At 47.5% G+C, this 25,277-nt stretch overlaps 1 protein-coding gene across 5 annotated transcripts in view; it reads left to right on the forward strand.

The window, feature by feature from the left end:
• The window catches only part of LRRK2 (leucine rich repeat kinase 2), a 161,976-nt gene that overhangs the window by 29,092 nt on the left and 107,607 nt on the right, over nt 1-25,277 (forward strand). For all 5 annotated transcript variants that reach the window (XM_070049663.1, XM_070049662.1, XM_070049661.1 and 2 more), the window contains exons 12-14: nt 4,615-4,744; nt 7,382-7,506; nt 13,376-13,488. In XM_070049663.1, coding sequence (XP_069905764.1) covers nt 4,615-4,744; nt 7,382-7,506; nt 13,376-13,488 — 368 coding nt within the window. The remainder of the gene's footprint in view (nt 1-4,614; nt 4,745-7,381; nt 7,507-13,375; nt 13,489-25,277) is intronic.

The raw sequence follows: 25,277 nt of genomic DNA on the forward strand, positions 1-25,277 counted from the left end.
TGTTGTTACTTATCGTCAAGTCCTTTCTGGCCAAAACGCAGTGAATGAGGTCAAGAGCTTGTGTAGGTCGACAGTCAATGAGACGTCAGGTATAGAATGTTCCAGACCCTGAAGTGACTTCCTGATGAAATGTCTGCCCTTGAGCTGGTGTCTGCCAGGTTCGAGCTGCACGTTGGCTTGTTGTCTAGCACACCGGTTATTAGAGTGTGGTCCCTAGACCAGCAGTGCTGCCTGGGAACTCGTCGAAAATCGGCAGTTCTTCAGCTGAGTTGGGACCCAGCAATCTGTACTTTTGTTTTTTAGTTTATTTTATATGACGGAAGACAGAGTTACACAGGGAGGCTGAGACAAAAAAAGATCTTCTGTCCACTGGTTCACTCCCCAAGTGGGCGCAAAAGCCAGAGCTGAGCCAATCCAAAGCCTGGAGCCCACATGGGTGCAGGGGCTCAAGCACTTGACCCATCATCTGCTGCTTTCTCAGGCAGTAAGCAGTGAGCTGGATTGGAAGCGGAGCAGCTGGGGCTTGAACCAGTGCCCATATAGGATGCTGGCACTGCAAGCCGGAGCTTTAACCTACTGTGCCGCTGCGCTGGTCCCTTCTGTCTTCTAAAATTTCTCCTTGGATATAAGGTAGCCACTTTGAGAGTGTCAATAAAATTTGGCGTGATAGGGTGAAGTGTTCAAATTCTTATAAAATTCTTAAAAAATAATCAGAGACAGAACAGAGCTGGTTCCCCCTAAGTGCCTGCAACACCTAGGACTGGGCCAGGCGGAAGCCAGAGACCGGGAACTCAGTCCAGGTCTTCCATGTGCATCGCAGTGAGTTGAGCCGTCACTGCTGCCCACCAGCGTCTGTGCTGGCAGGAAGCTGGAGTCAGGAGCCAGCACAGGGATGTGAGATGTGAACATCCTAACCACTGGGCTAAATGCCGGTCCCCTTAACATATCTTAATATGTGGAAGTGTTTAAAAAGGTGTCCAGGTGTTGGCAGTGTCTAAGAATGTGTATATAATTTCTGTTTGTTCTTTTTTTATTATTTTTATTTTTGACAGGCAGAGTGGACAGTGAGAGAGAGAGAGACAGAAAGAAAGGTCTTCCTTTACCGTTGGTTCACCCTCCGATGGCCGCTGCAGCCAGTGCGCTGTGGCCGGTGCACCGCGCTGATCCGAAGGCAGGAGCCAGGTGCTTCTCCTGGTCTCCCATGGGGTGCAGGGCCCAAGCACTTGGGCCATCCTCCACTGCACTCCCTGGCCACAGCAGAGAGCTGGCCTGGAAGAGGGGCAACTGGGACAGAATCTGGTGCCTCGACTGGGACTAGAACCCGGTGTGCCGGCGCCGCAAGACGAAGGATTAGCCTAGTGAGCCGTGGCGCCAGCCTCTGTTTATTGTTAAGGTATGCAATTTAAAAAAAATTATTGATTTATTTGAAAGGCAGAGTAGGAGAGAGATGGAGAGACAGTGAGAAAGAGGTCTTCCACCTGCTGGCTCATTCCCAAAGTGGCTGTAAAAGCCAGGAATGAGCCAGGCAGAAGCCAGGAACCAGCAGCTTCATCTGAGTCTCCCATGTTGGTGTAGGGGCCCAAGCACGTGGGCCATCTCCAGCTGCTCTTCCCAGGCTATTAGGGAGCTGGATTGCAAGTGGGACTGCTAGGATACAAACCCATGCCCATGTGAGCTGCCGGCATCATAGGCAGTGGGTTAACTGGATAAACCACAACACCGGCCCCCACAGTTTGTTTGAAACCCAGTATTTAATTCTTCTAAATTTCCTTCTCTGCCACTTTGCCATTGCATTTCTTTTTTTTTGTTTTGGTTTTTTTGTTTTGTTTTGTTTTGACAGGCAGAGTGGACAGTGAGAGAGAGACAGAGAGAAAGGTCTTCCTTTGCTGTTGGTTCACCCTCCAATGGCCGCCGCGGCCGGTGCACTGTGGCTGGCGCACCGCACTGATCTGATGGCAGGAGCCAGGTACTTCTCCTGGTCTCCCATGGGGTGCAGGGCCCAAGCACTTGGGCCATCCTCCACTGCACTCCTGGGCCACAGCAGAGAGCTGGCCTGGAAGAGGGGCAACCGGGACAGAATCCGGTGCCCCGACCGGGACTAGAACCCGGTGTGCCGGCGCCGCAAGGCGGAGGATAGCCTAGTGAGCCGCGGCGCCGGCCTTTGCCATTGCATTTCTCAGTGACAGCGTGTGATCACGCGGCTGATTCCTGCATGGAGACTGGCAGAGAGCGGGTGTTCATGTAGAAACGTCAAGGCCGTGGGTTTGTTTCCCGGGGAAGTTGACAGTGGAGAGGAAAGTTCCTTGGTGTTGTCCTTGCCGGGTGCCGTTGCTCTTGTACCTCCGGTGCAGAAGGGGCCGTGCGGGCGTCTGTGTGTTTGCCAAGCTCTGGGGTTGCTTGGTAAAAACAAAGGAGCACAGTTGCGGCCGCTCTAGCCCTTGTGTGAGGGCAGACATGAAGCTGATGGTGCTGGTGGTCACTGGTAAATGGACAGAGCGGCTCAGGGCTCCAGAAAAGCCACTGTTCGTCCCTTCTTAGACTCCCCCCTCCCTGAGACCCGGGAGAGTGGTCACCCTCTGCACTCCCTGTGCCTTATTTCTAAATCGCTGGTGTCTCCTGCACCCGGATATTCTCCCATCCAAGTACTAAACTGGTCCGGCCCTGCCTCTTATTTGGAGAGTATAATTTAATCTAAGCATTTTTTTTTTTGTCCCTGCAAAGTCCCTGCTTTCACACGCCCTGGGCTATTCTCTCTGTGGTGGAACAGCCGACTCTGTGGATGAAACCAACATCATCATCATCTTCTTTTTTTTTTTTTTTTAAAGATTTATTTATTTGAAAGTCAGAGTTACAGAGAGAGACACAGAGAGAGGTTTTCCATCTGATGGTTCACTCCCGAATTGGCTGCAATGGCCAGAGCTGCGCTGATCTGAAGCCAGGAGCCAGGGGCTTCTTCTGGGTCTCCCACATGCGTACAGGGGCCCAAGGACTTGGGCCATCCTCCACTGCTTTCCCAGGCCACAGCAAAGTGCTGGACTGGAAGAGGAGCAGCCAGGACTAGAACTGGTGCCCATATGGGATGCTGGCGCTTCAGGCAGGGTGTTAACCTGCTGAGCCATAGAGCCAGCCCCTTAAACCAAAATCTTAACAAATTTTAATCATATAAAAAATGGAAAATGGTATATATGTTAAAGAAATCAGCATTAGTGATACATAGGTTGTCAGTGAAATATGTTTTGTATGTTTTTACATGCTTTCCTGTGAATTTGGGCTATCCTTTTTTTTTTTAACTTTTATTTAGTAAATATAAATTTCCAAAGTACAGTTTATGGATTACAGTGGCTTTCCCCCCCCCATAACTTCCCTCCCACCCGCAACCCTCCCCTTTCCCGCTCCTTCTCCCATTCCATTCACATCAAGATTCATTTTCAATTATCTTTATATACAGAAGATCAATTTAGTATATATTAAGTAAAGATTTCATCAGTTTGTACACACACACAGAACATAAAGTGTAAAATGTTGTTTTAGTACTAGTTATAGCATTAATTCACATTGAATAACACATCAAGGACAGAGATCCCACATGAGAGAGTAAGTGCACAGTGACTCCTGTTGTTGACTTAACAAATTGACACTGTTGTTTATGGCATCAGAAATCTCCCTAGGCTCTTGTCATGAGTTGCCAAGGCTATGGAAGCCTTTTGAGTTCGCCGACTTCAATCTTATTCCGACAGGGTCATAGTCAAAGTGGAAGTTCTCTCCTCCCTTTAGAGAAAGGTACCTCCTTCTTTGACGACCTGTTCTTTCCACTGGGATCTCACTCGCAGAGATCTTTCATTTAGGTTTTTTTTTTTTGCCACAGTGTTTTGGCTTTCCATGCCTGAAATACTCTCATGGGCTTTTCAGCCAGATCCAAATGCCTTAAGGGCTGATTCTGAGGCCAGAGTGCTGCTTCAGACATCTGCCATTCTATGAGTCTGCTGTGTATCCCACTTTCCATGTTGGATCATTCTCTCCCTTTTTTATTCTATCCGTTAGTATTAGTAGACCAGTCTTGTTTGTGTGATCCCTTTGACTCTTAGACCTATCAGTGTGATCAATTGATCACTGGGACTAGTGAGATGACATTGGTACATGCCACCTTGATCGGATTGTATTGGGTTCCCCTGGCATGATTCTAACTCTACCATTTGGAAAAGTCAGCTTGAGCATGTCCCAAATTGTACATCTCCCTCTCTTATTCCCACTCTTATATTGAACAGAGATCACTTTTCAGGTAACACCTAAGAATAATTTTGTGTTAATTATAGAGTTCAACCAATAGTATTAAGTAAAACAAAAAAATACTAAAAGGGAGAAAGTATTAAGTTGTACATTAACAGTCAGGACAAGGGCTGATCAAGTCACTGTTTCTCATAGTGTCCATTTCACTTCAACAGGTTTCCTTTTTGGTGCTCGGTTAGTTGTCACCGATCAGGGAGAACATATGGTATTTGTCCCTTTGGGGACATGCTTTCCTGTGAGTTTGGGCTGTCTTATATCCCGTGTGTTAGTGCAAAATGAGGAAATTTGGCTTTGCTTTCTACAAGTAACATGGAAACAACCTTGCAGTTAATTTCAGAAAGATCCTGTTGTCTAAAGGGATATACCTGAATGTTCTGGAGTTAATGCAGCGGCACGCACATTCCCCTGAAGTGGCCGAGAGTGGCTGTAAGATGCTGAACCACCTGTTTGAAGGCAGGTAAGACGGACTCACACACTTACGCAGAACAGGTGGGGCCGAGGGACTGTCCCTATGTCAAGGTTATTGCTACAAGGGGCAAACATGGGGCTTTGAAGACTGACACCTTTGGCAGTATGGTCTCCTGTCACCGAGGCCACAGAATTGCTTCATCTGAACGTGGAAAGGATTGGCAGAGCTTGAGGACAGATGACGAAGGTTGGTTTCTCTGCACAGTGTTCACTACATTTAGAAATCTTGTGATTACCCGGTACGTGACATCAGCGTTATTTCTGCCGATTGTGTCAGCATGAAAGGTCTAAGACATGAAATGAGAGACTAGCTTTTTAACTGTAGCTTCTTCACAACAAAACTGGATTATAATTTCTTCATGTGAATTAACTCTCAGACTCCAGCTGGGGGAACCTAAGGTGCGCCTGGCCCAGTTCCTCGGTGTTCAGAGTAAGAGCCTGGCTAATGAGGGGCACAGTGGGGCCTAGACCTTTTTATCTGGGGGTAGATGGTGGCATGGGCAGAACTGTTAGTTAAAAAAACCAGAACTCAGTGATGTGCAGGCGATGCTTACTGCAGAGTACGCTCACTGCCCCTTTTCATTTATTAAGGTGCAAAATGTGAATTAGCTTTGACATTGAGTAAATTTCGAACAAACAAAAAAGGCCATGAGGGAACCGGCACGCGTCAGGGAAAACACAAAAGGCAGAGGTGTGGCAGCCAAAACTGGTGGTGTGTCCTAACTGCAGCTAATTTGAGCGAACTGTTTGCTGAACATCAGGTTCCTCACCTGTAACAAGGGGTAATGAAAACTTCATGTCTCCTCCCTTAAATGTGGGAGCCAAAATTCAGAAAGAAGGAAGGAAGGAAATACCCATGTGTACCAGTTTGGCTGCAGATACTGTGTTTTGTTAAACTTTATTCATCCAACAAATTGGTGGAAATTATATCCTAACTTTTTAATGCTTTTGTGACTTATAAAATTTATGTGAAAGAGATTGAACTTGTTTTCATTTGATTGTTGATCATAGCCCTTGCCTATTTTCCTGTTGCACTGTGGTCTTTTCACTTTTTATTTGTTGAATTCTTTATTCAGTGGAGCCAAAAAGCCTTTGTCTGTGATGCAAAGTAAAAATGTTATCTCAACCAGAAATATATTTTAAGGATCTCGTGTTATGATTTTATAATGCGGGGATTACGGAAGTTAATTTTCATGAAGCAGTGTGGATAATGCCTGGTGCATTTTGAGCACCCAGCAAATCACAGCTGTGACAACTGCTGCTGCACAATGTGACCGACGGGCCTGGGGTGTGGTGCACCTGTCTGCTTGGGCGGCGGGCTCTGCTGTCTTACCATCCAGTCTGTATCTATCTGCATGCTTCGTCTTTCTCAGTCGTTTTCTCTTATTTAAAGGTTGCTCTTGAGTACTTCATCTTGATTGTTGGTTTTTGTGGTGCTGTAAGCGTTGAACCTTTAGGAGTGGGGCAACCTCCTTGATAAATGAAGTCGTAAAGCACGGGTTAGGGTTCTGTAGTTTCTGGCTGTTTGCTCAAGTGTGAGATGTGCACAGTTCAGTGGGGATTCCCAGCTGACAGGGACACAGCGCCTCCTATGTTCACTGTTGAAAGTGTGGCCTGCAGGTGGAAAAGCACCATCATGATGACCGCATGCACAGCTATGACGCAGCTCTGATCCGTGCATGGTGCACTTGCTGTGGAAAGCGAGGCTGCCTCCGTGACAGCGCACGGTGCCTCCTGAGCTCTGGGTGAAGGGTGTGTGTTCATCTGTGAAAGAGCACATAGCTCCGGCCGGCGCCGCGGCTCACTAGGCTAATCCTCCGCCTGCGGCGCCGGCACACCGGGTTCTAGTCCCGGTTGGGGCGCCGGATTCTGTCCCGGTTGCCCCTCTTCCAGGCCAGCTCTCTGCTGTGGCCTGGGAGTGCAGTGGAGGATGGCCCAGGTGCTTGGGTCCTGCACCCCATGGGAGACCAGGAGAAGCACCTGGCTCCTGCCATCGGATCAGTGCGGTACGCTGGCCACAGTGGCCATTGGAGGGTGAACCAACGGCAAAGGAAGACCTTTCTCTCTGTCTCTCTCTCTCTCTCACTGTCCACTCTGCCTGTCAAAAATAAATAAATAAACAAACAAATAAGTAAAAAAGAGACCATAGCTCCAAGACCTTGGGGAGAACAAGGCTTCATGTAAAACACAACTCCGTAAATGCCCTACCAGCGGCTCAGTGATGCTCGCGTGGCAGGAAGCCCAGTGCCCAGCCCTGCCGTTAGACAAGTTTGCATGTCAGCCGTGACGATGGGACTTTGGGAGTTAACCTGCATCTGCTCAAGTCCTTTGGAAAATGAGGGTGGACTCTCCTGCCTTCTGGGATGGTTGCACACACAGATCAGAAGGAAGCTCCTAGTTTTATGAAACAATAAAATGAATCTCAGTTGTCTGTGAATTCTAGTTCTTGAGGTGAAAGTTTAAACAACACGGTTGTTACATTACCAAAGTCGAGTGCATTTTCAGGTAGCCTTTCCTGGTAAAGTTCATGGTTCTCTTTTCTTGCGTCTGTTTAAAGTTTGGTGTGTGTGTGTGTGTGATTAAGTCAGATTGATTTTTAGTAAGTATGCCAATGTTATTCCTGCAGTCACATTTCCCTGGATACAGTGGCGGCAGTGGTCCCCAAAATAATAACAGTTATGAGAAGTCACGAGGCGTCACTGTCAGTGCAGCTGGAGGCACTCCGAGCTATTCTACATTTTATGATGCCAGGTAAGTCCTATGTAGATTGCGGGGAGTGATAGATGTTCAAATGGACTTGGGAGTTTTTAGCAACATCCATTTTCTAGGCAGAAGTTAGAGGGATGGTTTCTGCCAGCCAAATGCAGAGCTCTCTGCTGAACCAAAAATGAAATGTGGATGGTGATGTGAAAGTCACTTAGTCAATTTATAAGAAACTCCATGAGAAAATTCAGTCATTTACTGCAAAAGTAATAAATAAAATGTGAAGTGTGGGTTTTTTAATTTTATTTTAAAAACTTATGAGAGGCAGAGAGAGAGAGAGAGAGAGAGAGAGAGAGAAAGAGCGAATGCTCCCATCCACTGGTTCCCCATTCGCATGCCCACAGTGGCGAGGACTGGGCTGGGGGTGGAGCAAGGAGCTGTAACTCAATCCAGGTCTCCAACATGCGGGGCAGGGACCCAGCTACTTGAGCAGTCATGGCTGCCTCCCAGGATGTTTATTAGTCAGAGTCAAGGAGCTGGGCTGAGTGTTGAACCCAAGGACTCTGCTGGGCCATGTGGGGTCTTAAGAATCTTAACTGGGACTGGCGTTGTGGCAGAGCAGGTGAGGTGGCTGCCTGTGATGCCGCATCCCATATGGATGCCCGTTCATGTTCTAGCTGCTGTGCTTTCAACCCACCTCCCTGCTATGGCCTGGGAAAAGCAGCAGAAGATGGCCCAAGTACTTGGGCCCCTGCCACCCACATGGGAGACCTGGATGCAGGTCCTGGCTTCAGCCTGGCCCAGCTCTGGCCATTGTAGCCACCTGGGGAGTGAACCAGTGGATGGAAGCTCTTTATGTGTCTCCCTCTCTTTGTAACTCTTTCAAATAAATTAAAAAAGAAATCTTGAATAACAGCAAGACCAAATGCATGCCCCAAATATGCAGCTTTTATCTCTAAGAAGAGCTTCTGTCTGATAATTCTTTTTTTTTTTTTTTTTTTTTTTTTTTTTTATCGCTGTCACTTGATTGTGAGTGCAAGCTTGCCTTGCCTTGTCTGAACCATGATGGCAGCTCATTTCCATACCTTTACCTGGCTTCACCCCAGCGCTGCTTTCCCTCTGGTTGAGTTAGTTTTCCTGCAGTATAACCAACCGTATAACCACATGCATCTCTCTGACGACAGTGGTGTCTACTCTCCTTTAACTCCTACCTACACCTGTTCTGACCTTATTTTACCCAGAAGCACATCCACATCACCTGCTCCTCCATTCATTCAACACATACCTATTAGGTGCCTCGTCTGTTCTAATGAACGTGATGCTGTTGTGGTTTGAAAGATGATGAGAGAATAGCATGACTGTGCTGATACAGGAGCTTAGAGATACACAGATAGGCACAAATTTCCAAAATGTTTGTACCTTAAATAGACTTATCTTTAAATGCCATTTTCCATAGACTTGAAGTGACTGCATGTGTAGAAGGCTGTGGCAGTCTCAGTGGAGGCAGGGCAGTGGGGGGAAGTTGGGATCCTTGCCGTTGGAGGTTGAGTAGCCCTGGCCTGGGAGGACTTTGCAAGAACAGCAGATTCTCAGGGTCAGGGGCGGGGAGGAGTGCGGGGAGGCGGTCGTGTGTGGAATGGAATGTGGGATGCAGGGTGAGCAGTGTGCTTTCTCCTGGAAGTCAGTTCGGGTTTATTAAAAGGCGTTTAAAACGTGTGGGCTCACAGCCAGGCTTTCAGTTGCTAACAGGAGCGCTGTGGTGCGAGGTGACTGGCAGGGAGACTGCATGCAGGACCCTTGGTGGGGAAGGAGGCTGGGCCAGGGTGGGCCAGGGTGGGGTCTGCAAGGTGGTCAGTCCTGTGCCACGGGAAACTGGAAGGGCAGAGTTTTTGTTTTGTAACATTCACAATTCTTCGGAAGTTCCATTTTTTTTCCCTTTAAAATAAAATCTTCCAGAACCTACCATTTTCTACAGTTACATAGGTATTTTGTGTTCCTGAGTCTAAGAGGACACTCAGTTTAAGAGGATACTTTCTTTTTCTCTCTCTTTCTCTCTTTTTTGACAGGCAGAGTGGACAGTGAGAGAGAGAGAGAGACAGAGAGAAAGGTCTTCCTTTGCCATTGGTTCACCCTCCAATGGCCGCTGCGGCCGGCGCACGGCGCTGATCCGAAGCCAGGAGCCAGGTTCTTCTCCTGGTCTCCCATGTGGGTGCAGGACCCAAGCACTTGGGCCATCCTAAGAGGATACTTTCTAAAGATGCAGCTTTGTTCTGTGAATCTTTTTTGTTTTTAATCCCTAGTACCTTGAGCTTAAATAGGTATTCATTCAGTTTTTTTAGATTGAATCATGCTGTTCCATTGCTAGTTGTCAGCCAACTTTTGAAACTTAGCAGATATAATTTTGCATGAAAATACCGATTTTATTTTCTTTATAGGTTACAGTAAAATGACAGCAGCAACAGCAAAACCCTTCAGCTTTTCCCTTAAAGATGTCAGCCTTGTTCTTTCGAGGATGGAATTCAGTTTTAAAGATAAGCAAAAGATGTTCAGAACCAAGGCGTTGAGTTAATAAGAGAACACTCCTTTAGTCTGAAAATAAGTTCTGGATGTCTTTTCTTTTTTTCTTAAATGGACCTTGCAGCAGTGTTGTTAGTTGATGGTCATTTAGATGTGCTATGGATGTCATGGAAGGGTGACTATGGGGCTGTGCTTTGTGCATGGAGATCTGTATTAGTAGACGTGTAAACAGAGAGTGTAAGCACATTTCGGTTAGGTAAAGGCTTAATCACCTGTTCAACTTTGTTACCATATCAAACTAGCACACCACATCACCCCATACTGTGCTACACTGCAACAACACAACACAGCGTGGTGTTCCATGTCATACCATGGAATAGTGTCGTGTGCCATGTGTCATGCCGTAGCATGGTACTCGCACATCTCCCCCTGCACCATGCCATGTTGTACTGTATTGTTCTCTGGTATAGCTAATGAGTAATTACATAACCAGTACCCCAAGAGTGTATATAATTTTTATTTGAACATTTTGAGGTTATTCTAAGATAGCCAGACACACATTCACTTGATGACGTTTGCATGTCCTTAGTAACAAAGATGTACATTACCACAAGCTTGTATAATCAAGTATCCAGTAAAGAATCACATGCTACATCTGCTAACAAATTAATTTCTTTCAATGCAGTACTGCTACTTCCTGTTTTTTAAACATAACAGCTTATGAAAGTGTTAAGCTGGTTGCTTCTATGAATTAATAATAAAGGTGTAGTAGTTTTAACAGAATATCATTTGTCTCATTTAGTTCCAGAGGAAATAATGTAAAATTCTTTAAGAAGAAACATAGGGCAACTGAAAAGTATATAGAGGAGAAAGATGAAGATTATAAAAGTATACTGATGCGGGCCGGCGCCGCGGCTCACTAGGCTAATCCTCCTCCTGCGGCGCCGGCACACCGGGTTCTAGTCCCGGTTGGGGCGCCAGTTCTGCACCAGTTGCTCCTCTTCCAGTCCAGCTCTCTGCTGTGGCCCGGGAGTGCAGTGGAGGATGGCCCAAGTGCTTGGGCCCTGCACCCCATGGGAGACCAGGAAAAGCACCTGGCTCCTGGCTTCAGATCGGTGCAGTGCGCTGGCCGTAATGGCCAGTTGGGGGGTGAACCAATGGAAGGAAGACCTTTCTCTCTGTCTCTCTTTCTCACTGCCTAACTCTGCCTGTCAAAAAAAAAAAAAAAAAAGTACACTGATGGGGACAGTGAGAGGAATGGGGACCCTGGTATCTACAGAAGATACGACTTGGCACCTGAAAACTCTATTATGGTCTGCTCATGTATAACTGATAACAGTAAGAGTAACTAGCATTATGAGGACTTGACAGATGGGGAAATTGAGGAAGAGGGTTGTCAAAGGTTTTAAGGTCACACCCTGTGTGTGGAGCCAGCTTTTCAGCCTGTGCAGCCTCACTCCAGGGTGGATACTTATGCATTTGTTGAACACCTGTTATGTGTGAAGCATGGTGCTTGCAGCTCTTGAGATCTGGGTGTGACGAGGCTGTGGATTCTGCCCTCGTGAAGTCTGTGGGGCGCACAGTAGGCAGAGCTGTTTGGTGGAAAGGAAGTTACCTGCGTGCTGGTTGGTAGGACTGTAAGCAACACAGGAGAGGCCAGGCGTGGGACTTGCGGGAATGTTCACCTGGGCACAAGGACGCTGTTTGAGAAGACCCAGTGCGTGGGGCTTGCAGTGTGTGCTACTATAGGCAGTGGTCCACTGCCCAGCCCCAGGTACTGTGCGCCCGGAAGGTGAGATCCAGACCCAGTGACAGAGCTGCAGTGAGGTCTGCCCTCTTCCCTGAATTCTGGGCATGGGGAAGGCCCCTGGCAGACGTTGGCAATCTAGTTCTTGGAAAGGCTATAGATAGCCAGTTTATAGTTTGCATTAATACACGTTATTGCAGGGGAGTATTATAAATATGTTCCTTAGTAGTCATTTCTGTTGTCTCAGATTTGGTAAACATTGCTTCATAATAGTTTACTCATCTATTAGATGAATTTTTTGACTGTCATTTTTTTTTTTTTTTTGGCAGGCAGAGTGGACAGTGAGAGTGAGACAGAGAGAAAGGTCTTCCTTTTTGCCGTTGGTTCACCCTCCAATGGCCGCCACGGCCGGTGCACTGCGGCCGGCCCACCACACTGATCCGATGGCAGGAGCCAGGTGCTTTTCCTGGTCTCCCATGGTGTGCAGGGCCCAAGGACTTGGGCCATCCTCCACTGCATTCCCGGGCCACAGCGGAGAGCTGGCCTGGAAGAGGGGCAACCGGGACAGAATCCGGCGCCCCGACCGGGACTAGAACCCGGTGTGCCGGCGCCGCAAGGCAGAGGATTAGCCTAGTGAGCCGCGGCGCCGGCCACTGTCATATTTTTTTAACACTTTTGGCTTTAAGGAATTTTTTTTTAACTTTTATTTAATGAATATAAATTTCCAAAGTACAGCTTATGGATTACAATGGCTTCCCCCCAATAACGTCCCTCCCACCCACAACCCTCCCCTTTCCCACTCCCTCGCCCCTTCCATTCACATCAAGATTCATTTTTGATTCTCTTTATATACAGAAGATCAGTTTAGCATACATTAAGTAAAGATTTCAACAGTTTGCTCCCACACAGAAACGTAAAGTGAAAAATACTGTTTGAGTACTAGTTACAGCATTAAATCTCAATGTACAGCACACTAAGGACAGAGATCCTACATGAGGAGTAAGTGCACAGTGACTCCTGTTGTTGACTTAACAAATTGACACTCTTGTTTATGGCATCAGTAATCACCCTAGGCTCTAGTCATGAGCTGCCAAGGCTATGAAAGCCCCTTGAGTTCGTCGACTCTGATCATATTTAGACAAGGCCGCTTTAAGGAATTTTTTAAAGATAGTACCATTATGTCACACTTAGAAAACTTCTAATAAAATTAAAGAAGGACATGCTTTCCACTATCATAATACTGCTTTTCCACTATTTTTCTATCTGCTTTTTTTCTGCCTACAAATCATAGCTGGCGTTTAAACATAGAGCTCCAGACAATTCAGCCTTTCTCTGCCCGGCCACTGTTGCAAGAAAACTTTCTGGTGTCTTACACCACAGTCTACTTATACAAAAGAGACTGCCTGGTGCAGAAATCCCTCCCTGGTGGTCCCTTCTTGCTTCTTTAAGTGGTAAACTTCCAGACACATTGTGCTTCTTTGTATCTAGTGATGAACTGTGTTTATGCGTTCCTTACAACCCTTGAAACAGAGCCATGCACAAATGTATCATTGGCTTCTCATGATCATTTCTAACAAGTGACAGCTCAGCTTGAATCTTCAGGAGAAAAGCCTGCTTTTATTTATTTGCCTCTCTGTGTGCTTTTGCATGTAGGTATGCCGGAAGAGTCCAGAGAGGAAACAGAATCTCAGCGGAACCTAAACGTGGTTAGAAAGCAGTGTTTCAGGAGTGACATCCACAAACTGGTCCTCGCCGCTTTGAACAGGGTATGTCGAATACAGGTTTATTCCTTGACAAGGTCACCTAGAAAACTCCAGGGCTTTTTCTAGGTTAAGTTTCCCATGCTGCTAGGAAGTTTGTGGCTGAGACCTGGAGAGATGGGGTGAGGGTTGAAGGACATGTGCCCAGGTGACCCGGCTGTAGTCGGGGTGCTGCACGCTGTGGCCGTAGACACCCTCCTTGTGAAGGCCAGAATCGTGAACCCCTGTGAAGCTGGGTGTGCAGCTCAACATGCTGCTTTCTCTCTTATCTAAGATTTATTTATTTATTTGAAAGGCAGAGTTACAGAGAAGCAGAAGGAGGGAGGGAAGAAAGAGAGGGATGGACAGATGTTCAGTCTGCTGGTTCATCCCCCAATGGCTGTAACAATGGGGGCTGGGCCAGACCAAAGCTAGGAGCCTGGAGCTGCATCCAGGTCTGTCCCAAGTGCTTGGGCCAGGTTTCCCAGGGGCGTTAGCGGGGAGCAGGATCAGAAGTGAAGCAGCTGGAACTGGTGCCCATTTAGGATGTTGGCTTTGCAGGCAATGGCCCAACCAGCTGCACCACAATGCAGGCCCCTCTTGTTTTGTTTCGTTTTTCTCCCTGGTTCTCTGCTTTTAAAGTATCAGCCCTCGTAGACATCCAGGGCACACCAGAGCCGTCTTTGATTCTCCAGGCTCATTGTCAGGGTTTCGTCCCATTGCTCAGGTGTTTTCGTTTCTGTGTGCCTTGTAACAAAAGTGTCACTAAATCATGCTAAGTACGAATAAAGGGGAGAAGGGAACCCTGTTATCTTGTGCAGTGCAATAGGTGTTGATGGAATTGAGTTAACCTGGCCAGCACTGTGCCTCACTAGGCTAATCCTCTGCCTGCGGCACCAGCACCCCGGGTTCTAGTCCCAGTTGGGGCACCGGGTTTTGTTCCGGTTGCCCCTCTTCCAGGCCAGCTCTCTGCTGTGGCCCGGGAGTGCAGTGGAGGATGGCCCAAGTGCTTGGGCCCTGCACCCCATGGGAGACCAGGAGAAGCACCTGGCTCCTGGCTTTGGATCGATGGCCATTTGGGGGGTGAACCAATGGAAAATGAAGACCTTTCTCTCACTCTCACTCTCACTCTCACTTTCTCTCACTGTTTAACTGCCTGTCCAAAAAAAAAGGGGGGGGGGGATTGAGTTAACCTAAGATGAGTTGGTTCTTTATAAAAGATACAAGAATAAAGATGTAAAGAATGATTAAGGCTAATATTTTTGTGACAGGGAAAGAGGATTCAAAGTAATTAATTAATGATTCCTTGTGATTTAGCGTACTTTGATAAATGTCATGAATTAATTAGAAGAGTCTCCAGAGAGATCTCTTGGATTTCTCAATTTAAGTTGAAATTTGTAATGTAATTTTCTGTTGTATGTTTGAATCTTGTGTACTCACACCTTCATATGATTTTTGATTATAGCAAAATATGTTGTAGAAGGGTCAAATTGACTTGTAGAAATACTTGTTAAAATAAGGAGGTGGAAGGAACCGAGCCGGCACTGATGAGCCCATAAGCAGGGTGATCTGTTCCTCTCCGTCTCGTTCCTGATCATCTGGCTGGGGAGCGATGGCCATGCCTGACATCAGGTGTCTGCCCGAGCATGGTGGGTGCTCGGGCAGACTTGGGAGCATGTTCTGGGAACACAGGGGAGGCAGCGATAAATTGGATTCACGGTGAATGTTGCCAAGAAGGAAGAGGCTCCCGCAAAGCCCGAGAGGTGACTGTGGTTCCAGCTGGCTGCACTTGGCTGAAGCGCCCGTGTACCAGAGTGCCATAGACGGCAGCGCCGCCCGTCAGCCCTAAGTACCGTGCCGGAGTCGCTGGACTCCGGGGTCTGACTTTTTCCCTACATCCAGGAGAAGTGACCAAGAACTGCCTCTTTTTGCCCCTCTCAGCCAGCACCTGAGCCTTGTCACACTGCCTCACTGCACAGTGGCTGTCACTTGGTGCGGAATTGAGGTCAAGGGGAAGCAGTGACAGTATTTTGTGCAGTTGTTTGAAAGGCCGAGATAGAGTGAAAGAGAGGGAGACAGAGCCAGTGCTCATTCTCTGGTTCACTCCCAAGGTGCTCGTTAGCAGAATCCTGGAGCAGGAGTAGAGCTGGCACTGTGAAAGGAGATACGGCCTTTCCAAGTGTTGGCACTGTTGCGCCCAATGCTTGCCCCAACAATATTTTATGTCAAAAATCTTTGCACTGTTGTTCCACTAATCCTTCAGTGTGATCGAGGACAAAATGCTCTAAGAGGTGAGAACAGGGCCAGCGCCGTGGCTCACTTGGTTAATCCTCCGCATTGTGGCGCTGACATTCCATATGGGTGCTGGCTTCTAGCCCTGGTTGTTCCTCTTCCAGGCCAGCTCTCTGCTGTGGCCCGGGAGGGCAGTGGAGGATGGCCCAAGTGCTTGGGCCCTGCACCCACATGGGAGACCAGGAGAAGCACCTGGCTCCTGGCTTCAGATCGGCACAGCACTGGCCGTAGCGGCCACTTGGGGAGTGAACCAACAGAAGGAGGACCTTTCTCTCTGTATCTCTCTCTCACTGTCTGTAACTTTACCTATCAAATAATTTTTTAAAAAAAGATGAGAATGTTTTCTTTAGCTCTAAAATTCTGTGATTACAAAACATGAGAGGTTTAATGTCCAAATTTTATAGAAACAATGGGCAAGTAATCAATAAAAGTAGTCTAATTTTGTAGAACAGAACCCCAAATAAGGTAGAACTGGAGATTTGTATGACTCAGTTTTTCATTATTGCAATAAAAGGCCTGAGATAAACTAAGTAGGAAGGAACACAAGGTTTATTTAGCTCAGTGTCTTGAAGGTTCAATGTCTAAAGGGCGTGGTGCAGGCTTTGCTGTGTGGCAAGGAGCCCAAGGAGGATGGTTAGAGCATGTCTGGGGGAAGGGCCTCCTGGTGACTCAGGGTCTCCCGTTAGGCCCTCTTCCTGTAGCTTATACCGCCTTTCGTAGCACCACCCTGGGCAGCCTGTGGGGAGCATTCAGGATCCAAACTATAGCAAGACTCAACGAGGATTTACAAAGCGGAGTCTCAAGAAGTGTTTAGTAAAGTGAATCAGTGTTGGGTACAGAAAAATGCATGTACAGAAGCCAAGCGGCTGCTGGATCTGCCTGGAACATGTGTGCTGCACTCACATTGGATCCTGGTAGCTTTTCCACAGCTGAGAACTTGGAGCTGCCTGTCCCAGAGACAGCTGTTGGCCAGTGTTGTCTCTGAGATCAACGTGGAGAAGAGCACTCTGGGCGGTGGAGCTGCATCTGTCCTTGTATGTGCTGGCTCCTTCCTGACTCGAGCCAGGGGTCCCAGTACAGCAAGACCAGTCTTCCAAAGAAGTAGACACAAATGCAAGGGCTTGTGGGCTTCACAAGACCCTTGAGGGAAAATCTACTCAGTTTCAATAGTGGAGATATTTAGGTCAGTTGTAAATCATACACAGTCAAAGAGCTGATTCATAAAAGTTACAGCAACAACAAGAAATTCCATATGAGCAAAATTATAGATGGCTTAGATGACCACAGAAACTAAAACTTGGGCACAAAGGATGAAATGAAGACAAGAAAACATAAACTTTTTAGTTGAAATGACTGACTTTTTGAGAATGCACATTTATTAGTATTTATGAGCCTTTGATAAGAATAGCTAGAACTCGCTAAACTTATGTCAACTTGGTATGAAAAAAATTGATTTGCATGAATAACCAAGAGAAATTTGAAAAGAGAGGAGATACTTTGTGTTCTAGCTCCACCAGAAAATCAGCTGTGGCATAAAACTTAAGGCAAACGGGGCAACTCTGGTCCTAGAGGACATGGATTGGCTCCCCGTAGAAGTGTCCCCAGGAGAGGCTCAAATGGGAATGTGGGGGGGGTACACGATACTCCCCAACCACTGGAGAGATCGGCTGCTCCCCATTTCCATTGCAACAGCAGCTTTGCTGCCGTTTTAGGGAACAGGAAGCTGAATCTTTCCCTTCATCTTTTTCCCCAAGCACATCCCAGATGGATGAGATTTGAGGGTGATAAAATGTAAAAGGCATGTGTGCATATGAGAAATTCTCAGCGGTAGTCGTCGCTGATGTAATTTTATTTTATTTTAAAGATTTATTACTTCTGGGGCTGGTGCTATGGTGCGGTAGGTTAATCCTCCACTTGCGGCACTGGCATGCCATATGGGCGCCGGTTCTAGTCCTGGCTGCTCCTCTTCCAGTCCAGCTCCCTGCTGTGGTCTGGGAAAGCAGTAGACTGTGGCCCAAGTGCTTGGGGCCCCTGCACTCATTGGGAGACCCGAAAGAAGCTCCTGGCTCCTGGCTTTGGATGGGCGCAGCTCTGGCCATTGCGGCCAGATTTATTACTTATTTGAAATGTGGAGTAACACAGACAGAGGGACAGACAGATCTCCCCCTGCTGGTCCCTAAATGGCAACGATAGCTGAGGGTAGGGCAAGTTGAAACCAAGTCGGGGACTCTGTCTGAGTCTGCGACTCTATCTGGGTCTCCCAAGAGGTTTGCAGGGGCCAAGCACTTGGATCATCTTCTGCTGCTTTCCCAGGTGCATTTGCAGGGAGCTGGATCAGAAGTGGGAACCCAGGACTGGCACCAGCACTCATGTAGGATGCCAGCATCCCAGGTAGTACAATGCCTGCCCCCACTAAGTAAGTTCAAAACAGGGAAACTTCTGTTGAAGAGAAAGGTGGCAGTATCTATGAAAATGAAAATGCTCTTGTCTTCTGATGAGTGACTCCACTCCAGGCGTTGCTAATGTAGATGCACTTGCACATGTACACAAAGACTTAGAGACAGCACACTCATTGACATTGCTTAGAAGAAGAGAAAGGTGTCAGCAAAGTCAGTGCTTCGAGGTGATCACGAGTGCTGTGTGACAAAGATGTAGAGCTTCGATTCTGGGTCATTATTTGGTGGTTAGGTTGAAGCGTGTGATGAGTTTTTTTATATTTATCTAGTTATTTGAAAGGCAGAGTTACAGTGAGGCGGGGGGTGGGGGGGCGGAAGGGAGGGGTCTTCCATCTGTGGGCTCACTCTCCAGGCGGCTGCAAAGGCTGGAGCTGTCCCAATCTGAAGCCAGGAGCAAGAGCTTCCTCCAGGTCTCCCACACGGGTGCTGGGGCCCAAGAACCTGGACCATCCTCCCCTGCTTCCTCAGGCCACAGCAGAGAGCTGGACTGGAAGTGGAGCAGCCAGGACTCCAACTGGCGCCCATGTGGGATGCTGACACTGCAGGTGGCACTGGCCACCAACATGTGTTAAGCTTTGGGCAAGGCATTGCCAAAGGAGGCTGTGTCATTTCTGGAACAGACATTTAGTAGGCTGGTGGGGCATGTTCTGGAACATTCTCTCCGACTGACCTACAGTGTGTGAGGCATTATTGGATGTAATGAGCAGGGCCCCTCTTGGCCTGCAGCGTCCAGGTTGCAGAAGTAATCCGAGCTGTTCATCATCTGCTAGGAAGTGTGTGGACTGCTGCTGCCACTCGCTGCTGTCTGTCCTGAAATGCATTGCCCTCCCATAGACACTGAAGAGATACGTCATCTTATCTCCAAAGTAGCTAATTCTGTGTAGGAACTAAAAACCCACAAGGCGAGATTCCTAATGTGCGACTGTGGAGAAATCTCCACTTTTCCAGAATACGAGGGTGTCCTCCAGGTGTCCATTCATCTGTGTCATCACCCTTTGCACATTTTCTGGTGCAGTTAGCATAGTACCATTCCTTTATTTATTTTTTTTTTGACAGGCAGAGTGGACAGTGAGAGAGAGAGAGAGAGAGAAAGGTCTTCCTTTGCCGTTGGTTCACCCTCCAATGGCCGCCACGGCCGGCGCGCTGCGGCCGGCGCACCGCGCTGATCCGATGGCAGGAGCCAGGTGCTTTTCCTGGTCTCCCATGGGGTGCAGGGCCCAAGCACCTGGGCCATCCTCCACTGCACTCCCTGGCCACAGCAGAGGGTTGGCCTGGAAGAGGGGCAACCGGGACAGAATCCGGCGCCCCAACCGGGACTAGAACCCGGTGTGCCGGCGCCGCTAGGCGGAGGATTAGCCTACTGAGCCGCGGCGCCAGCTCATTCCTTTATTTTTGAAAATTGATTGATTGATCTGAAAGTGGAGTTGAGAGAGAGAGAGAGAAAGAGAGACAGAGAGAGACTGAGACTTTGCCTTTGCTGGTTCACTCCCTGGGCTGGCCAAGGCCAAAGCCAAGAGCCTGGAGCCTGGAGCCTCTTCTGGCTCTCCAGGTGGCTGCTGGGATCCAATGACGTGGGCCATCCTCCGTTGTCTTTCCAAGAGTATTAGCAGGGAGCTGGATCCACAGTGGAGCAACTGGGACTTGAACCGGCACCCCTATGGGATGCTGGTATCACTGCCAACAGCTTTACCCACTACGCCACAACACCAGCCCCATGATTGTGAATTTGTTACACAGTTATATTATAATTATTTATAAATTATTTGAGGATACTGTGTTTTTTCCTTTTGGCTTAAGTATTTATTTATTTATTTGAAAATCAGAGTTAGAGAAAGAGAGAAACAGATCTTCCATCTGCTGATTCACTCCCCAAATGGCCACAATGGCTGGGGCTGGGGCAGGCTGAAGCCAGGAGCCACAGAGCTGGCCCCAGTCCCACTTGTTAATGTCCTCTCAGCCTTACTCCTGTCACTGACTGTAGCACCACTTGTTTCAGATTATAATCATGTAGTGTTTGCTTTCATAGCTCCAGCTGTACAAAATTTCTTAATAGTTAACTTTGTGGACCCTGGAGTCTGGATAATACTGGGTTAAAATCTGGGTCTACCATCTGCAGACTCTGTGTCCTGGACAAGCTACGTAGTATCTTGGTTTTATTATGAATAAAATAGAGATAATAAATGATTTTCCTGGTAGGATTATTAGAAAGATTTTATGGTGTATTTCATATAAAAGTATCAGTATAGTGCTTGAAACATAGAATGTACTCAATACATGGTAGTTAATCTTTTTTTAAAAGATTTATTTATTTGAGAGGCAGAGTTAAAGAGGGGGCGGGGGCCTGCACTGTGGCACAGCAGGTTAACACCCTGGCCTGAAGCGCCGGCATACCATATGGGTGCTGGTTCAAGACCTGGCTGTTCCTCTTCTGATCTTCCTCCATTATGGTCTGGGAAAGCAGTAGAAGATGGCCCAAGTCCTCGGGCCTCTGCACCACGTGGGAGATGTGGAGGAAGCTCCTGGCTCCTGACTTCATATCTACACAGCTCTGGCTGTTAAAGCCAATTGGGGAGTGAACCATTGGAATCAGATGGAAGATGCCCCCCTCCCCCGCGGCCCCTCTCTGCCTCTCCTCTCTCTGTGTAACTCTGACTTTCAAATAAATAAATAAATCTTAAAAAAAATAGTGGGGGTAGAGACAGAGATCTTCCATCTGCTGGTTCACTATCCGTATGGCTGCAAGGGCCAGGGCTGGGCCAGCCTAAAACTCTGAGCTTCATCTGGGTCTCCCACATGGGTGCAGGGTTCCAGGGACCTGGGCCGTCTTCTGCTGCTTTCCCAGGTGCACTAGCAGGGAGGTGGATTGGAAGTTGAGCAGCAGGAACTCCAGTGGATCCTGGGTGGTGGGTTCACCTGCTGTGCCACAGCATATGCCCTATTTATTTTATTGGTATTGAATTTGAAGATGTCTTTTGATTCTGGCTGTAAAAGATGGGAATATCAGACTGTTCTGATTTCCACACACACTGCTGACTACTGTTAGGTAATTTTTATATTCTTTATATACTAATGGGTTGCGACATTGGCAGAATATACAATGTTTGCGTTCCACTTCATAACCCTGTGTTTCCTCAGCTTGCCTTCCTCTTACTCCTTCAGCTGCACAGAATCAGTGTCCACCTCAAGTGCTTTTGGTTTATTTTCTCTTTTCTTAATCTGAATGTCTTTAAAAAGTTTCATTTCCCACTTATTTTTAAAAGATTATTTTTATGTTTTTAACGATTTTATTTGAGAGGTAGAGTTACAGAGACAGAGAGAGAGAGAGAGAGAGACAGCGACAGCAAGAGCTACAGAAAGGTCTCACATCCATTGGTTCACTCCCCAGATGGCTGCAATGCCTGGAGCTGAGCTGATGCGAAGCAAGAAGCCAGGAGCTTCTTCCAGGTCTCCCACATGGGTGCTCAACCGCTTCGCCATCTTCCACTGCTTTCCCACGTGCATTAGCAGGGAGCTGGATTGGAAGTGGAGCAGTCAGGACACGATGGAACACCCATACGGGATGCTTGCTGGCACCCCAGGCCGAGGCTTAGCCTTCTATGCAACAGCACCAGCCCCTTTCTAAATACTTTAATATTCAGAGTTTTTGTTATTGTTGTTTGCATATTTAGACTTGAAAAGAGGGCATGGTTGGTGTTAAGATGTCAGTATTTGTAGGCATCATCTCTCTGTATCCTGGTACTGATAGATGGGTGGAGAAGTCTGAGACCAGCTGCATTTGCTTCTTATTTTTAAATGGGTTGTTTTACGTTGTAGTTGTTGTTTGTTTTTGGATGTTTTTGCTTGGCTCCCTGAAGGATTCTTTATCTTGAAATCCAACCACTTAATTGGGATCTCTCTCAGTGTTAGTCCTGGGATATGGTGCCCTCATTCTAGCTGTATCTAACTTTTTTTCCCCTGAAATGTTTCCTTGAATTGCATCTTTAAATATCCATAAATTCTGTTTTATTACTTTATCTCCCTTAGAGGATCTCAGTCTTTTGATGTTGGACCTCTTTTGGCTTAATCCTCTTATTTTTCAGAGGATATGGAGGTAACTACAATTTATTACCCATCTACTCATATTCATGATTACCAATCCATACCTTTTTTACATTTCTCAAGAGCAAACATGGGATTTTTAAAGAGAACAGGAAGCAAGAAACAAAAGCCCACAGCATCTGCGAATAGTTCTTCTTTCTTGAACCTGGTTACCTGTAGTTGGCAAAGAGGCCAGTGTGGGCAGCTTCCCGTGGAGCTGGCGAGTTAGTACACTTATTCCAGAAACCTAGTCAGTTATTCATGGCAGACATGTGAAAGGATGTGGGGCATAGTTTTTCACCTGGAAAACATCAGCTAAGTAGAAATGAGTAAATTGACTTTCATCCTGACATAAACAGTGATGCAAAAAATGTCCTGCTTCCATGGGGGTGCTTTAGATAGGTGCGGGAAGTCTCAGGAAGCCCTGAGTGTATCATAATGTCATGCATACATAATAACCATATTGTTTTCAAGGTTTCTGTGTTTAAAAATGAAATACCCAACTGAAGATATAAATATTATCTTAAAAAAGTGGTTGAGAGGGAGAGAGACAGAAAGAGATCTCTCATCGACTGGTTCACTCCCCAGATGGCTGCAGCAGCCAGAGTTGGGCCAGGCCAAAGCCAGGAGCCACGAGTTTCCTCCAGGTATCCCATGTGGTTGCAGGGGCGTCCTCCACTGATTTCCCAGGTGCATTAGCAGGGAGTTGAATAGGAAGTGAAGCAGCCAGGACTTGAACTGTCCCCTGGATATGGGATGTGAGTGTCCAAGCGATGGTTTAGCCCACTGCACCACCAGCTAGCTCCACTCTTCTAATGAATTTATTTAAGCACAGTCATAGGTAATCTTGTGAAACTCTGATTTCTTTTTGTGCATAGTTGAGTTAGAGTTCCTGTTAGAAGTCATTAATGATTATCAAACTGGACCTGAAATGGTTTGAGACTAGGGCAGGTCAATGTAGCAAGGACCAATAGTTGATTTAGAAGTTTGTTAGAGGAGACACTGGCTTGCAGTGCCAGATCCCACATAGAGGGCTAGTTGGAGTCCTGGCTGCTCTATTTCTGATCCAAGCTCCCTGTTGATGTGCCTGGAAAAGAAGAAGAAGGTGGCCCAAGTGCTTGGACCCCTGCCACCCACATGGAGACCCAGATGGAGTTCCTGGCTGCTGGCTTCAACCTTCCCAGCCAGACCGTTGTGGGCATTTTGAGGGAATAAGTTGCTAGATAGCTCTGTTTCCTTGCCCCGCCCCCCCTTCCATCACTCCACCTTCCAAATAAATGTTTTTTTAAAAAATGAATTTCTTAGAGGTAAAGGTGTTAAGGACAGAGATAAGTGCTTTATACATAGTGATTTGATGTGATGTTAACACATAAATAAGCCTATGGAAAGTCTTGAGCTTTGCATCAGGTGTGGCTAGGTAATCTGAAGGGCCCAGTTTAGAACAAAAGTGCAGGGCCTTTTATGTGAGAATTTTATTTAAACCCAGGGACAGCACAGCATTAAAGCAGCAGTGGGGCCCTTGGAAGCACAGAGCTGTGTGTGATCCCACAGGTTCGCACCTGGGAAGCTGGCTTGCCTGGCCAGCAGGAATGATAGCGCTGCTAATTGAACACAGATGCATGGCAGTCTGACTTTTTGTTTTGAGAAGATTCTAAACATTTGACTTTGAACCCCTGAGTTGAAGATGCTGGTGTCAAGCAGAGAGAAATAATGGACTTTGAGCTTAAGAGGCTGAAACTCGGGTGTTCAGTTATCTGCTAAAGGTCCTGGTCCCACTTTTTTTTATCAATCCCTAGAGAGTTATAGTATGTCTACAGCAGATGTCTACAGCAGAGGGCTTTTCTGAGGGCCAAGTGAGCTGATGTACAGGATGTGCCTTTAGGAGTATCTGCACACAGCAGGTGCTTCCTAGGAACAGGCATTATGACTGCTGGTGCTCTCGCTGTTGGGCTCGGGGCCATGTGGGTGAATGAAGCCCCACCACAAATAGAAGAGCTGTAGGAACAGAGTTTTCAGTGAAGTCTGCAGCTACAGGATGATATCATCAAGGAGATGGGCCAGTGAATGTTCAAGTTTGAGAACAGTGAGGGGAGGGTGGAATCATGGAAGTTAAGAAAGTGGCCGTGAAGCTGGTGGATGACTTTGCGTGGTTTTAATTCTGAATGGTCGGGCAGGAGTCTCAATGTGTGAAAGAGAAGGCGGGGAGAGTGTGGTGGTGCTGGGTGAGGACTTCTGTGTTCGTGAGTTCAGAAATGAAGAGGAGGTGACACTTGATGGACGGGCACGCCCAGTACAGCAGCGTCTCCCTCCCTGTAACTCGAGTGTCATTCCTGAGTGCTCAGCTCACAGTGTGCTCTGTGGACCTGTGGTCACCACTCAGTTTACTGCCTGGGCAGAGTTGATTTTTCTCATCTTCCTGATGGCCCTGTGAGACCAGGATGGTTTCACTGGCGAGGAAGCTGAGGCAGACATGGCCGTCCCTCCAGCTTTGCTTTGTGTGGCTCTGGATTGCTTCTATTTCTAGGATAACCCCCGATTCACCTCTTCTGGGTCACTGTTACAGCCTCCTTTTAGATAGTCCTGAGACTCACACAGTTGAAACCCAAGTTTTCTTGACCTTGAAGCTGATGCACTTTGACTCCTGATGGAGTTGGTCAGGTGGAAATAGTGATGGGGAAGAAGCACCAGGACAGGTCAGGGAGCGGGGCCTCGTTCACCTCATGGCAGAGATGACGGCCAGGCTGGGCAGCAGGGGCTGAGGAGCAGGGTCAGTGCGGGTGGGGAGCACCAAGTCAAGAACCCCTGGATGGCACTGAGTGACTGGACTGGGAAAGCGACAGACGTCTGCTCACGGAGAGGGTGGCAGTGAGAAAGGCTGGAGGGGCTGGATCTAAAGCCCTTCCTGCTCCGTGGGTGCCCGTGTGGGGCAGGCACATCTGTGGGGATGCCATGACATTAGAGATGCTCTTGTTCCCCCAACTTGCAGTCAGT

Source organism: Oryctolagus cuniculus, chromosome 9 (genome assembly GCF_964237555.1).
Source record: "Oryctolagus cuniculus chromosome 9, mOryCun1.1, whole genome shotgun sequence".
NCBI classification, from domain to species: domain Eukaryota; kingdom Metazoa; phylum Chordata; class Mammalia; order Lagomorpha; family Leporidae; genus Oryctolagus; species Oryctolagus cuniculus.